General features: G+C 41.2%; 2 protein-coding genes across 5 annotated transcripts in view; both read left to right on the forward strand.

Moving 5' to 3' along the window:
- Positions 1 to 4518, forward strand: part of nmd3 (NMD3 ribosome export adaptor) — an 8481-nt gene extending 3963 nt beyond the window's left edge. Inside the window, exons 8-16 of the mRNA XM_008309730.3 lie at positions 28 to 106; positions 834 to 930; positions 1273 to 1390; positions 2440 to 2585; positions 2826 to 2938; positions 3386 to 3458; positions 3675 to 3781; positions 3922 to 3992; positions 4216 to 4518. Coding sequence (XP_008307952.1) covers positions 28 to 106; positions 834 to 930; positions 1273 to 1390; positions 2440 to 2585; positions 2826 to 2938; positions 3386 to 3458; positions 3675 to 3781; positions 3922 to 3992; positions 4216 to 4349 — 938 coding nt within the window. The 3' untranslated portion in view covers positions 4350 to 4518. The remainder of the gene's footprint in view (positions 1 to 27; positions 107 to 833; positions 931 to 1272; positions 1391 to 2439; positions 2586 to 2825; positions 2939 to 3385; positions 3459 to 3674; positions 3782 to 3921; positions 3993 to 4215) is intronic.
- A 419-nt stretch (positions 4519 to 4937) lies between these two features.
- On the forward strand, positions 4938 to 13301 carry sptssb (serine palmitoyltransferase, small subunit B). 4 transcript variants are annotated; one of them, XR_521515.3, is made up of 3 exons: positions 4938 to 8081; positions 9133 to 10426; positions 12709 to 13301. XR_521515.3 is itself a non-coding variant. In XM_008309731.3 (3 exons), exon 3 carries the CDS (start codon positions 10016 to 10018, stop codon positions 10256 to 10258), a length of 243 nt encoding a protein of 80 aa, XP_008307953.1. In that variant the 5' UTR covers positions 4938 to 8081; positions 9133 to 9237; positions 10008 to 10015; the 3' UTR covers positions 10259 to 13301. The 4 variants fall into 4 exon arrangements, 3 of the variants coding, with proteins under 3 accessions (XP_008307953.1, XP_016887432.1, XP_008307954.1); XM_008309731.3 differs by having other exon boundaries at positions 9133 to 9237; positions 10008 to 13301; XM_017031943.2 differs by having other exon boundaries at positions 9133 to 13301.
- Positions 13302 to 15736: the final 2435 nt, after the last annotated feature.

Below are 15736 nucleotides of genomic sequence, written 5' to 3' on the forward strand. Positions count from 1 at the left end.
CCTAATGGTTTTTCTCTTCCTCCCCAGAGGGAATTGACTTCTACTACGGCTCCAAGCAGCACGCTCAGAAGATGGTGGACTTCCTGCAGTGCACCGTGCCCTGCAGGTGAGTAATGAGTCAGCGTGTGCTCCTGTTAAAATCATCAACTTTATATAAGACGTGGGTGAAGCCATTCGTCTGAAAAATAAGCTGAGCTAAAGTGGAATGAAGTGTCAGGAGGAACTGCTGCTGACAGAGGAGGCTTCTGTATAAAATTAAACTTTAAATTTATAACATCAGTCAACATCAGTTTGATAGAGTGTTTATGGTTTCCTGCCACAAGTTTCAGGTTGTCTTCAATGAAACATGACATCACCTTTATAACCAATACTGTTCAGAGGAAAATGCACAGTCTGATAGGAGGTGAAGTCTATGGGTGAAAACTGTATGATTGACAGCTGAGTTGTCAAAATGATTGAAGTCCTGGAAACGTTTCACTGAGACTTTAAACAGTTTAGGGAAATGATCTCTGACTTTTTAAATCAAATGTGAACTCACTTTTTTCTTCATAGTCTCCAAGTCTAAAGATTTATTTTTTCTAAATTTCAATCCAGAATCTTAATTATTTGTTACCATTTCTCTACCTCCACCTGTCTCTGCTGTGTTTGCCTTGAGGGAGAAATGATGCAGTAGCTTTGACGCAAACACTTTGTTCTGCTTTTGTTTGGGAAAGTAGTCACTGTAGAGATGGACTGACTGCTGTTTATCTCTTAATATTTGACCTTGAGGTCATGAATAACGAGCAAAAGTGACAATAATGTGAAAAATTTTCCTTTTCCTTTTTTGCCCAAAGATCAAAAACCTCCCAGCGCCTGATATCCCATGACATCCACTCAAACACGTACAACTACAAGAGTACCTTCTCCATGGAGATTGTTCCTGTCTGTAAGGTAAACTACTGAGTTTTTTTCTCTTTCTCTTTTTTCTCTCTTCACACCTCTAGCTCAGATGTTCAACTGAGGTACAGATAAAACCACGAGGCTGTCCAAAAATCTTTCATGTTCTGTTTGTTTTTAATGTCAGGGAAAGGCAATGAAAGAGTTTGAACTCAGGTGTGTGTCAGTCATTCTCAGATGTTGCTCAATCTGCTGAGAGGAGCCTTTGTTCGGTGTGTTTTTAAAATAAATAAACCAACAGCAGAGGTTGTCTATGCACTGTTCACTCATCACCAACAGAACTTTGAGTCGTTTTTGATGTTTAATTTTGTGAACTCTTTACGCTTTATTTCCCAGGACAATGTTGTGTGTCTTTCACCACGTCTGGCTCAGAGCCTGGGGAACATGGGTCAAGTGTGTGTCTGCGTTCGTGTCACCAGCACCATCCACCTCATCGACCCGAACACACTGCAGAGTGAGTGTCCAACTGTTGACCTGAGTTCAGATCAAACGTACCATATTATTACAGCTAAATATAATAATGTGTCTGTTAAAGACTTACGCTTAAGTAAATAAATTACAGACAAGACAGCAATTTCTGGCACATTAGTAACACTGATGCACACCCTGCAGCCCAGTAGGTGGCGATAATGCACCTGAAGTTTTTTCAGGTTTTTTAGACCATGCATTTATTTATTTACATTTCCAAAAAAACGAGTGGTGGTAAATCATAAATACATTTTGCCCATATTTGAAGTAAATATATTTGCAATCCATAGTAGAAGATATTTTAGTAAATTTGACAAGCGTACTTTATTACACACACACACACACACACATATATATATATATTACATATATTACATATTGACTCAACCACATAAAATCAAATTTACAATTTTAGGTTCCTTATTCTGTTGTATAGTATCAGAGTCTTAGTCCAGTCCTGACTGTGAGACTGGAATAAAAACCACTATACCCTGGTGACAATATGTTTATCCTGGGTTAACCCAAAAGCTTCCTTCTGCTCACAGTTACAGAACAGCAGGAGACACTTTGACCAAAATCCCCTTCATTGACTGTGGTCGCTCAAGAAATTCCAGCTCTGTTCATTCAGAGGATTTTTACAGTCAACGTGAATGTGGAGACAATTACTGATGCTGCTTCCTCTTTGTAATCAGTCGTCATGTAAAGAACTGAAACACTCTTTAACAGAAAGCTTAAATTTTGAATGCAGCACACAGACGCACACAAACACACACACGTTTCTAATTACTCTTCAAAGAGCAGGCAAATTCTGTCAGTGAACGTTCTTGAACAGATCAGACTGTGGATACGGCCTGGAGGCGGGCTGAACCTGGGCTGCAGGAGTCATTTTCTTTATCTGGGGAAAATATCTGTTGTGTTGTTAGGTTGTTTGTCTGTTTTCTTTGTGAGAAGTATTTTCAAAATAAAATGTATATGTTGAACTTTTTTTAGTTTGAACCACAATCATAGAACAATACATAAATACTGTCTCAACAGTTGCTGAGGTGGATGGGAACACGTACTGGCGCAACCCATTTTACAGTCTCTCTAACCCACGGCAAATGGAGGAGTTCATTGTCATGGACATTGACATCATCAGAGACCAGAAGCTGGGGGCTGGAGCAGGCCTCAGGTCAAACAAGGTTTGTTTCAGGTTTCTTAGTGTCTTAAAGTCCGATGCTTATATTTACCTGGATTATTAAGCTGCACAGTATAAACTGTAGTTGAACAACTGATGCTGTTCACATCAAGGATCAGCCATGACTTTACTGAAACTGTCAGGGTTCAACTGAAGAACCAGCAACCTAACCAAACAACCAGTAACAGAAAGTGAAGTCGATTCAATTTGCCTTTTTTTTTTTAATATGTTCCGTGTTTTACAGCACACTCTGGCTGAGGTGTGGGTTCAGAAAACAGCAGAGATGGACACCAGTCAGCAGTATCACTGCCGGACCTTCCTGGGTCACCTGCTCAACATCGGAGACCTTGTGTTGGGGTAAGTGTGAAGGACTGTGAAGGAGAACCATCTGGGTAAACACCCAGAGTTTAATGTAGTTCCTTTGTTTAGCCTCAATTGAATCTTTAAGAGTTTTTGAAGAGCTCTTTGTGAGAAGAACACAGTTATAAACCCTGGTTTTCAATGTGGATTTTCATAAAAGTATTAATCTCCATGACACCAGACAGAACCACAGAGCCTGTGCTGTCAAAGCAGGAGTGACTCCAGCGTCTCACTGATGTGGCTCTGTTCGTCTCCAGAATTGATTTCAACGTCTGTCTTTAGCAGCTGGGAAACTGTCACCTCACATTTGAGTTTTTTTGGAATGCTTTGAATCATCAGTACTTTAATTATACCGCAGCTTCATAAATAATATAAACTGGATGACAGTAAAGAGCTGTAACTTATGAACTATTTGATGAACGGTACTCATCACTTTTCTTTCAGCTTTGACTTTGCCAACTCCAACGTCAATGATGAGCATCTGAACAAGATGAACCCTCACCATGTTCCTGATGTGGTAAGACTGCTCTCTGCATCTTCACTAGTATATTCACCTGGGGGTCCAATTTCATTTAGTAGCCTATTCAGAGTTGTCCGACACTGATCTCTAGTGGCAGCGTCGGGTACTTGCTCTAGATGGGATCTTTTTTGTTTGCTAAGTAAAAAAAAAACATTTTAACAGCCCTTCATGTACACTGCATGTATTAAATTCAGTCTCAAAACTCATGAAAAGGTGCTGATTAAGAAGAGCTACGACCGCAGCAGGAGGGTGAAGCGCAGGAACTGGAAGTTACAGGAGATGTCCAGAGACAGAGAAGGCCTGGACACAGATGATGAGAGGTGAGTTTTTGTTCTACAGCCAATGGTGAACCTCTGCAAAAAGCTTTGTCTTGATTTAAATGCACCTCTTCCTCCAGACTCGTCTTTTCTCATGTTGCTAAACTCGGTGTAAAAATGATGTATGTGTTTTCTGTCTTCAGACAATACCAGGACTTCCTGGAGGACCTGGAGGAGGATGAGGCTCTGAGAAAGAATGTCAACATCTACAGAGGTGAGTAGCTGCTCACAGCAGAGTTACTGCCGTAGAAGTTTTCCAAGAGCCTGGTGTAGATGAGAGTTTCTGTGTCTGTGATGCAGCAGCTCATTTACAGTCACCTCTTGCTTCAGCAGCTGACGGAGCTTGTAGTTAATTATGGATGATTTAGTGGATCCTTAATCAAAGCAGGCTGACATGTTGATGTGTTTTTGTAATTTCTTTCTATTTTTAATATTAGATGCCTCAAAGATCCCGGTGGAGAGTGATACTGATGATGATGGAGCGCCTCGTATTTCCCTGATGGAGATGCTGGAGGAGCTCAGTTTATCAGATGCCACAGGAGAAGAGGGCACTGACATGATGACAGACTAACCTGGTCATCATCCTGCCCGCGTGGTTGTGACAGCTGATCAGTCAGATACACAGGTCCACTGATCACACAGTGGTACAGTGGCAGATAGAGCAGTGATTCAACCACCAAAGGAGGACATGTCAGAAAAACAAACACATTTTCACAGATAATAAACGTATTTCATCTATAGTCTGTGCATTAAAACTCTTCAATTTACTGACAAACACATTTTAAAAATATATATATTACAAACTGAGACATGATATGGAAATCGAAACAAAATAAATATTTTCCCTGTGCATATTTTTTTGCACAGTGGTACTACAGTACATGAAGTTTATCCAAGGGAAGATTTAGACTGCTTATAACATGAAGACAAGTATACAAGAGACTTTAATTGCTATTGTTTTTCATACAACAAAATATATATTGCATTTTGAGGTAGTAATAAAATAATACTACAATTGGTACTTAAATTGATTTGTAAAACCAACCACAGAAAGTGGGTCATGATGGCTTTAGGAAGGTCAAAATTCCTGACTACTTGTTGAGCACAGGATATGGAGACACATGCCCCCTTGTGGCTGACCAGTATTGCTCGGTATTTTGGGCTCACCTTTGCCCCCTATGGTCACCACATGCAATATTCCCTCCCTAGTTCCGTTACTCTTCACTCTGGATCCACAACTGCGGTGTTTTTTTTACCAACGCAATTTAAAGACACATTCAATACCCGTATATACCACTTGGGGGAGCTCAAGTATGTTGAGTTCTGCTCATCCTACTGAAATCTCTTAATGTGAGTCAGGTCCCTCGTGTTCTTTAATGGAGCAATAGGATACGTTTTTTTAGGCTTAACTCTTGTGTGTTACACAATCCAGAGCTCTGGGTCAGATCTACAGTTCCCTGACAGACAACATAAGACGTCAGTTCACTAGGTCTGACCAACTGTCACTCCTAGACCCAGGTTTGTAAGCGTAACAGACAGAGTTGTGCACACCAGCGTTGTCCTCTTCTGATTGGATGTCCTTGTCCTACTCAGGATCTCACTTCTGCTGTTGCTGGGCCCCCGTTCTGAAACTCAGTGATTACTGTCACATTTATCACTCAAACACACACTATATCATAGGAAGTTGTTTTGTTCCTCAGCTGCCATGTTATCTTTAACAACAGGGAAGATATTGATATTGTTTCATTCACTTTTATGATACAATAATTTCACTACTAATTAATCATAAGGCACTAAAGTTTTCACTAACATCTACTTACAAGTAGCATCAGTGTATGTGCTGGTACTGTGTTTGAGAGACCTCCCAAAGAGATCTGGGCAACACAAAACCTGGTTTAGTTTTAGGCCTTAAGAGAGTTCAACTGTGTTTTTTCACATGATAAGAATGAGAGAAGGTTGAAATTAATCTGGGATTATTTGACAAGGTGTTTACTGCACTGTATTTGGAGGTTTTCTTCTAACCTTTTAATGTGTTTTATGTGTGTATTTCATAGAGAAAGATATTTTTATAAGTTAAGTCCTTGACATGTGCCTCAAATTCTGACACTGAAGAGGGAGGAGGAGGAGGCGAAGCAGGCGGCAGCCACCTATATCCTTGTCTTGTTTTTCACAGACCTGAGACGGTGGTTAACAGTAATCAGATCCACTTGGGAAAGTAAATGTAGTGAATCCCCTCAGGCTGTGGATATGTGTGATTGTGGGGTCAACAGCAACAAAGGACAGCAGTTTCACCTCCTTTTTCTCCTGATCACCCTCCCGTTGACCTCTTTTTCCTCACCAGCTGAGCACACACTGATCCTTCCTGATCCCAACACAACAGCCTCTGTACACTTCACCTGGAATCGAAGACTCACTGTCCTGTTATCAGAACAACCTGTTCCTTTTGCCACTTTGCTTCAACAAAACAGTAGCCATCCTGGCTGGAGAAGCTGTTTATCTAATTTGAATGGTGATTTCCAAAGTCACTGTTGCACAGCAGGTCGGGACAGGCCACAGCTTTTGACAACAAACCTTCACAAAGCCTGACAGTGTGCACGGCAATGACAAGTTCAGACTGTCGTCTCTCACCTCTCCTGGTTCACTGGGCCAAAACAGTGGTAAAGTGTGTCCATGTGTGACCTGCAGGCTACAGCGACTCTGCCTGTGTTTACACATCAATAATGCATATTGTTGTGAAGTGTAAGAACTGAGGAGGTCAGCAAAGCCATGGGAGGATACGCAGGGCTAAGGTTACTTCACTGTATGTCTGACTGCTCCAAAACAAAGAGACACCTTCTTAGCTCATGCTTAAATTTCATTCCTGTGGAACAAGGTTTTTTTTTTACTTTGTTTTGGTTTCTTGGAAAAAAACCCACTTTTTTTGACAAAATTTTAAAATTTAAATCCAAACCTAACCTGGATTTAATGTCCAATATTTCGTCCTGCAAAGGTAAAAAATGTCCAACAAATGTTTTTCTGTTTCAAGCTAGGCGTCATGTCCCTGAACCAATCTGTCACTCTGACTGCACATCTTACCACCATTTCACGAGTTTATGCCCCCCGCACCACTCTTGCACAGTATCCTTACACAGTAAAAACAGTTCCTCTGAGGTCACTGAAACAGTCCCATTTACTGACAACTACAAAAAAGATCATTTTGCCAAATCAGAAATGTGAGAATGCAGAGTTTCCAGCTCACCCTAACAAGATAAATATTTGTGAGTTGTTTCAACGGTGGTTTTCAGACATTATTATACTGTGGAGCCTGGAAATGTTTTATCGCACCACCAGCAAGACCTACACTGTTTTGGGGACCACCAAATTTATTCCTGATAAATTCACGAGACCATTTACCAGCCAAATTCATGCCACAAAAGCAGCACAGAAACCAGCACTTTTTAAATTTAAAACAACAAAGTACACATCCGTTATACCTAAAGTAACATTGTCATTACCTTGAACCAATCTGTCATTCTGAGTGCACAGCTCAGTACTATTTGTTTTCCTGCGTGTACATCCTGCACTATTCACCTTCCACTTCCTTTTACAATAAAAACAGTTCCTCTGAGGTCACCCTGACTTCAGCTGTCCCAACCCCACGAAACACAGTGAATCTTCTTTTAACCTTCACTTTATTAGTACTCCCTTTTAATGTAATGATGGTGAGATGCAACGCAGTACATTTATGTGCATGTGAGCATGCCGTTGTTGTTGTTGTTGTTGTTGTTGTCTCCCGTGCAGCACAGCTCCTGCTGCTCCTGCGGCTCCTGCAGCTCCTGCTGCTGCTTCAGCCTACGTCAGAGGGATGGCACTGCGGCGCAGGATCGCTCTGCAGTACCGCCGTTGCTGCTTCTGTCTGTGGGAAGGATGCGACACTGCACTGAGTGAACAAAGTTTAAAGATGCTGAACAGCTCGGCAGTTGCAGCAGCAGCAGATGAGACCCAGGCACCGAGCTGCCCCTGCTGGACTCCAGTGTTTGTGGAGAAACACGCGTCGCTCTCTTTACCTGCATGATCTGTGTGAGCCAGGTGAGTGGTTTAATGTAAGCACGAGTGGTGGGTGTGGTGTCGCTGTCTCAGCTGTGTGTGTGTGTGTGTGTGTGTGTGTTACACACAGATCCAGTGCCAGTGTCAGACTGGTGAGGCAGCTATTCACAGAGCAGAAGGAGGAGGAGGAGGCTGTTAAAGTGTTTCTGAGGCTCACTCTGTTCTTCACCTCCATCATCCATCTGCAGAAGGACCGAAGATCTGACGGCAGCTCAAGGTGAGTCAACACCCGCACAGGCTCTAACTTAGACACCGACTGCACCGAACCTTCATGTGGACACTTAACCGTCAGCGAGGCTGAGCTCCAGACTCAATGTGATGAGAACAGTGCCAAGAACTCAGCATTAGTATTTGTACCTGGTACTACTGGGACCTCAAAAAGTCAATCTTTGATCTAAGTGTCCTCAACATAAGGGGCCAAGCTTACTGAATGCACACCTGAAGGGAAACTTTATAATAGTAATTAACCTTCCACATGTTATAGTAAATAAGTAGGTCAGAGTGGAGGTGTTTATGAAGTTAGAACCTGAACTTGAGCTTCAGCTCACCAACTTTTCTGCAGGCTGAAGTGAATCGGTTTGGTTGTTTGTCCGTGTCCAGTGTCTCTGCAGACAACAACAGTCTCCGTGCAGGAAGTCCTGTGTGGACAGTAGTGCAGAAACAGGACGTGCCTCGCTGCTGTTACTCTATCTGCTGTGAGTAAATTCTAGATAGGCAACGCCTGCACTTGTAGCAGCACCTGTTGGCCCCGCCCCCACCTGTGCGGCAGCTTCTGTTATAGCCACAGGCAACTTCAACCTTAATTATAGTACACACACAGCTCTGTGGAAGGTAGTGGAAAAACTTTGACCTTAAACACCAGGGGGGCACCTCTAAGCCCCCCCCTGCTCCCCTGACCTTACAGTGGTGACAAAGATATGGCCCGAGGGCAAAATCAGGGTTGGTGAAACCCCTAAATAGTAAAGACATTTAAGGTATTTTATGAAGTATTTACCCAGTGCTTTTCGTACAGACCTGTTATTTCCCAAATTACATTCCAGGATTTACTTTGCATAACTGCTCAGTGTTCGACTCCCGGTGATAACTGTTTTTCCATGTTGTAGAGTTTGCAGGTTTTTTTTCCCCCTCAAACTGACTACATAAATAACTAAAGTACTACGGTGTAGTATGGTGTACTGTGATGTATTTTAGAAAAAAATATGTATTTATGAAAAAAAATCATGTAGGTAAAGTTAAAGTATTAATTTGTGTACTATGCTGTTTTGCAGGAGTTTCTCTTTCTCCTCCTCCTCCTCCTCCCCTTCCTCCCCCTTTTTTTCGTCTTCATGCACAACATAATCTCATTAGCAAGTGTCCCGTGTGTGCAGACACATGTATGTGTAACTTGTGAAAATAAGTGTGCTCAGGAAAATTTGTTGTGTGTTACTGCTGCACCCCTGGGTTTAATTTCATGGGTATTTCTCTATCTGCCCCGCCGTGTGCTCTCTGGAGCTCTGTTGATTGCCCCCACAGGGCTCTGCTGAGGGCCAGGAGCAGGAGGAGAGCATTCTATTTCCTCTCTCCTTAATTAATGAACAGACGCAAGGGTTTCAGAGTTAGATTTGAAGGTAAAAGTGTGGGATTTTACAGCGTGTTAAAGTAGTCGTGGTTGAAGTTTTGAAATCATCAATAGAAAACCATATTATCTGGGATCTACTTTAATCAAAGGTGTTGTGCCGACTCTGTTTGAGGTCCTCTTACGAAACTCGTCTGGTCTTCAGATGTCGAGTTAGCGAGAAAACATCCCAAGCTTTTAGTAATAATGGTTTAGAATCTACATTTTGGGATAATATTGGGGCATGCTGTACCACTCACAGTAATCTTTTTTCACTTCTTTGGGTGCGACTGATGCCTCAGCATCCCTAGGATGGTTGTTCCTTAAACATGTTCTATAAATACTCCTGATGTTTTTAGTATAAATACAAATGCAGGGACAGAGATGGAGTGTGTTTACAGTCACACTCCTGCTGAGGTCTGTGTGTCTGTGGTGTTATTATTACAGTCACATTCACACCTTCTCTTCCTTTCTTAAATCTTCTCCCTCTGTTCGTCTCCATCTTTGTTTTTGTTTTTGTTTTTGTTTTTTGTATTTTTCTCCATCCAGCCTGCAGGATGAACTTCAAGAACCTGAGGGAGTACTTGGCCTGGCTGTACTACCAGTACCTGCTCATCACCGGCATCTACGTCCTGGAACCCTGGGAAAAGTCCATTTTCAACTCCATCCTCTTCTCCGCCATCGCCATGGTGGTGTACACCTCCTACGTCTTCGTGCCCATCCACGTGCGCCTGGCACTGGAGTTTTTCTCGGGGATTTTTGGTGGACAGCCCGAGAGTACGATGACGCTGATGAACTGAAGAGCAGGAGGCGAATTTGGAGGAATTTTGAGAGGGTGGCCTAGCATGAGACACCGAACCATCGAGCAGCTTGTCACGACTTAACGCATGAAGATGTTCACGGAACAATCTGGAAAACCGAGCCTTACTTTCATCTTTACATCCAACACCTTCTGGCCTTACCCCACGGTATTTGACACTCCCTGTGAAACGATGTTTGTCCTGAGTGTTTTTGTTTAGTTTTTTTTTTCTTTCACATACATGTGTTTTTGTACGTGTTTGTGTGTGTCCATACCACCTGTCTGTTTTGCATGATAGGCACATTAGCAGTAGATTTGCATGCTCGTCCTACTCCAGAACACTACCAGAGTCTTTTCCCTCCATCATGAGCTCCACTCGTGACTAAAACTAAAACGACTCACGGTGATTTATAGAAGAGCAGCTGTGGTAACAGCTGGAAAACCGGACAGATGTTACATTTGTGTTTTATATATATAAAAATACAAATTCACCTAAAAAAATTAAAAACGTAATATCGTCCTTAGCTAGATCAGGAGAGTGTAGCTGTGTTATGTCTAAGACTCCAAACATGTCCATTAAACCAGACCGTTACAGCACCATTCAAGAGCCATCGTGGCTCACAACGAGTGACTCAAGGATGCTTTTAAATTTCCGTCCCATCATGTCTTCTGTCCACACGTCTCAGTAGAGATCATGTGTGCAGGAATTCAAACAAATATTCTTTTATTATTTACTGCAAAAGAGTAGCAATCCTTAAAATGTCGTAGTATTTACAAATACAATGACAAAATATCATATTAACTCTGATCAGTGGTCAGTTTAACTGGTTTCCTGTTGCCCCAGTTAGGTCCCAAGGCCTAGTCCCTGTGTGTCTTTCATATATGACACACAGCATTGTGCAAATGTTGAGGTTTGTGCAGTGCAGTGTTTTCCCCCTTTTTTAAGAATTAAATGATTTAAAGAACACAACACTTGTTCTCAACACAAAATATTAATAAAATATATTATTAAGTCTTTTATTATTGAACATAACATTTAAATCAATGTTTAAAATTTGTCAGATTTGGTTTGGATTTCTTTGGTACTTTACATTATTTTTTGGTAATGTTTGCTAACGTTTAATCTTTAACTATCTCTGAGTATTTTTCTTTGAATTGACTTTGCAGAGGTTTGGCCACACTTTCAACACTTGCCCTTATCAAATCTGTGATCCCAGAATGCTTTTCACTGCCTGCCCTGCAGTAGGCAAACAGTCGTGAAGTAACGCAGCCTACATGGCAAACAGTACAGGGGATATGCGTGCAGTAGAACTTTATCTTGACATTTCCACACTGCGCCGAAATTCCCCGTTGTGTAACTTTGAAGAACAGGAATGCAGGAAATTCACGGTCGTTTTCCACCCAAACAGAAAATATCTTAATTTCTATGACTTTATTTACTACTGAGAAAAAAATCCATCTGCCTATTAAATGGAGAGCAGTGGTTTAAAGGATGACCGTAGAAAAATACTTTATTATCATGTCCATGTTTTCTCTGATATGACATGACCTCAACATTTACACCGTGGACCTGGTTTAAACCGGTTCTCAGAAACGTCACGTTAATCAAAAATACATCATTAAAGCGTTCACATTAGTCGAAAAGTGAGTCATTTTGACAAGGTCACTCTATTGTATTATTATGGCTGGTTTTACAAAATGAACCACATTTGGCAGTAAACTGGTTTAAATCGAGGGCGGGCTTTATAACGCCCGGTCCAGAAATGATTGACATGAAGTGTATTTTCATTCTTAGGACAATTGCCTGCAGACTTACACAGAATTAATATTGCTGACAGACTGAAGGCTCATCATGTTTACATAAATCACTGAAGGCTGCATCTCTAACAAAACCTCTACAGTTGCTACGTTGTCGTCACATCAGCCTAACTTCACCCTGACCCCAGCACTAAGGTTGACACAGTGGAATACAGACACAGACACAGTACGATGAAACATTAGTATGTTAGTATTAGTTTTTTAGTATTAGTATTAGTATTACGCAGAAAAAAAAACAGGCAAAGAAACTCATGTTCATACATGTTGGCTTCACTGTGTATGAAGTGGTTGGTGATTGGTAATTATTCACTCTAAGATGAGTGTGAATGTAATGTAATTCACACACGTAGTTTTGAAACTGAAGCCTTTGACAGGATAACGATAATGTAAGGAGGCCAGAGTTTTCCTGGAGGTATTATAATCTTAAAAAATAAAACTTGGAGTCCATGTTTCCAGCCCAAACTATGTAATTACTCTGATGAAGTCACAGTCAGGGATGTGTGAGTGCGAGCGTTCGCTGAGCCTCTCCTCTCTTCTCTGACGTGTCTGAAGTGTAAACTGCTGGAATGTCAGGAAGTGGTGCTCAGCACTGAGCATGAGCAAATATTGATAAGGCACACCTTTATGTTCCAGGCTGGGCTTCGTTAATGATGTGGCGCAGCTCCATCCTGCAGCCGCTGAACTCGGAGCCCAACTGTTTGCTGCCAAATTCAAAACACAGTCAAAACAAAGACTGAATGAAAAGAAAGGGACAGATGTGTAGACACTGGCGGGGACAGAGGAGACGTCCTGGTGTTTCTGGTAGTGGTGATGAGCATCATTACTTTGGATCTAGGTCTTTCTAATGACCGTCTGAACGTGCTCTTTAATTTGAACTTATTTATAAGTACTTGTATTTATTTACACTGGTAAATGCTTGGCTGGTTACAATGTCACTTACCAAATGTTGTTGATTATTTGTACCTGTGTTCTCACATGGCCATAAAACTACACATTGTTATATCTTTCTCTTTGTTTTCTTCTTCTTCTTCACTCTGCATGTCAAACTATAAAAGTGATTTTTTTTATATATATATTTTTTCAATTTGTGTTGTTTAATGTCACTTCTGTCTCATGGTGTTTTCGTTTGTTCTCCCGTCTTTCACTGATGATTTTATTTATACATGAAAACAACACACTTCTGTGATATGTGGAAAATAAAAATGTCCGCAAACACTGGGACAAAAGTTCTGTCTCTATCTGCTGTTTTTGTTCAGTGTGAATGGCATCCTGCAGTCAAATAAAATAAAATAAAAAACCTTTTGTGAAGGGCATGTTGGTGTACTTTCCTCTCCTCATCTTAGAGTTTCTTCAGCTTAGACTTCAGTGTGAATGCCAACCTACAGTTGAGGTGAAATACCAAACCAACCCCCAGTCTGTGGGCAGGACATGTTGGACACAATGGTCTGTACCACATCAAGTCAGTGAAGACAATAACAGGCAGAGCCACCAAACCGGTCCTGCTCTTATGGTGCAGTGAAGAAATGAATGGCCCTGGGCTCTTTTTATTTTCACACTATTCCATGAATCTATAGATTACTGTTTCCACTCCTCTTCTCTTCCCTTCTCACCCCCCCTTTTCTCTGTCCCATTCTCAACCCCTTCTACCCTCACTCCTTTCCTTTCCTTTCCTTTCCTTCCCTTTCCTTTTCTTTCCTTTCCTTTCCTTTCCTTTCCTTTCCTTTCCTTTCCTTTCCTTTCCTTTCCTTTCCTTTATCTGTCTGTCTTTTTGCCTGAGGGGAACTGTTTCATTGTTTACACTTGACCTTTTGACTTGTATTACACAGGTATAGAGGTCAGAGTTTATCTCCATAATAACATGGTGTAAACAGAGTTTTCTGCTGACTCACACACTCTGTAAACACACCCGGGGGTGGGGGGTGAGTGGAGGGGTATTGTTTATAATGTGTTTACTGTTGTCCCATGACCAATTCTCACAGTTAAGACAAAGGCAACTCCTGGCAACTGTGGTGTCCAAGGACGCCACAGTTGATAATACAAGATACTACTGGGTGTATTTACCTGGTCGACACGTACCACTGTTTACCTCAGTCTGGTGAGAAAATACAAAATTTGTACTGTGGTTAACAGTTAACGAGGTACAGAGGCGTCTATCGAGGTACTCGCTCCTGTTGCTTAGCATTTGTGATACTATTTTGTGGACATTAAGAGCTAAAAAGTAAAGTAGCAGGTTTGACTTCCATGATATGAATCAGGAATCTGTTGAAATGTGAAAATACAGAATATTTGAATGTAAAAGGAGGATCCACCTGTTACTAGAGCATTGCTGGTTCGAATCCATACTGAAAGCAATCACTGCCCAAGAATTAGTAAATCGGTAAAACGCAGAAGACAAGTATTGTTGTGTATACAATATACGTGCCTGTACATGTGCAATGACAGTAATGGTTTTCAAACCTTAATCATAACCTTCCAGCTCCTGCCTTGGCTCTTTGTGTTGTATTCAGACATACAATCAGACATAATAACATAAATGTGCACACATGTATAGTCACATAGGTGTGTGTATGATCTTGACCTTGAAGTCATGTGACCCAGTCCACTTTGGTATTTTACATGTAATTTACACACATTATTCTATACTTTGTTTTGATAATATGTATTATTTACCTATACATGTACTTCATTCAAATACTTGATGTAAATACAAATACAGATACAAGCACCCAATACCCTGATACAGTGCCCTCTGTCTTCCAGTTCAAGTTGGATTTACTGAAACCCAGCCTGAAGAAGTATCCATAACAGTACTCCAGTATTGGTATGTGCACAAATGAAAATACTCTTATGCGTACCGGTTTGTAATCTTAGAATTTTCCAGTTCAGTGATTGGATGTTTGTGTGTGTTTAAAGTGAAACCTTATATTGTCCACAGGACCGTTCTTCGGTTACATGTTCCGTTAACAAAGATCAGAACCACAGCTTTAGCACCGTGTACTATGGGTTCATTTAATGGCTTTGGAAGTGATGAACATTGTTTGAACTGCAGTTGTGTGTCTGGTTTTACTGTGTTTCAGGTGTAAATTCTGGTTCAGACATTTCCTGCAAGTGGCAAAAAAAGAATGACAGAAAAATGTTTTCTTTCTCTTGCATTAGCCGTTATTGGATACACATTTGTCATAAATGAGATTAGAGTTGAACAAATGCGCTGGGGATTGTTCTGCTGATCCAAAAGTAAATCTAATGACACCCAGAGTGATCCAGATTTTTTGAATGTGATTTGGGAACATAATCAAATTCAGGTGAGTAACAGGATCTGAGGCCTGTGTTTGGATTATAAATCACACTTCACGTCACATCACATTTCTCTTATCGCTCCATCTCTTTTGTGTCCAACCGGTGTTGTATGGTGGCATTTAGAAGGATTAGGCAACTCATGTCATTTTGGCATCGAAGAAAGGAATTCAGCTCACGGCACTCCCGTCCCTGAAATCCCATAACTGAGATATGAATCAGTCAATATGATCCTAGGAGTGGCTGCACTGATAAAATGATCTCAGCAACGCATGAAACCACAGATGGAGCCAAGCCCTGCAGAAATAATAATAAAAAATCAATAGACTTTCACTGCACAGGAAAATGCAGTTGGTTTCACGACATT

Source organism: Cynoglossus semilaevis, chromosome 4 (assembly GCF_000523025.1).
Source record: "Cynoglossus semilaevis isolate Cse_v1.0 chromosome 4, Cse_v1.0, whole genome shotgun sequence".
NCBI lineage: Eukaryota > Metazoa > Chordata > Actinopteri > Pleuronectiformes > Cynoglossidae > Cynoglossus > Cynoglossus semilaevis.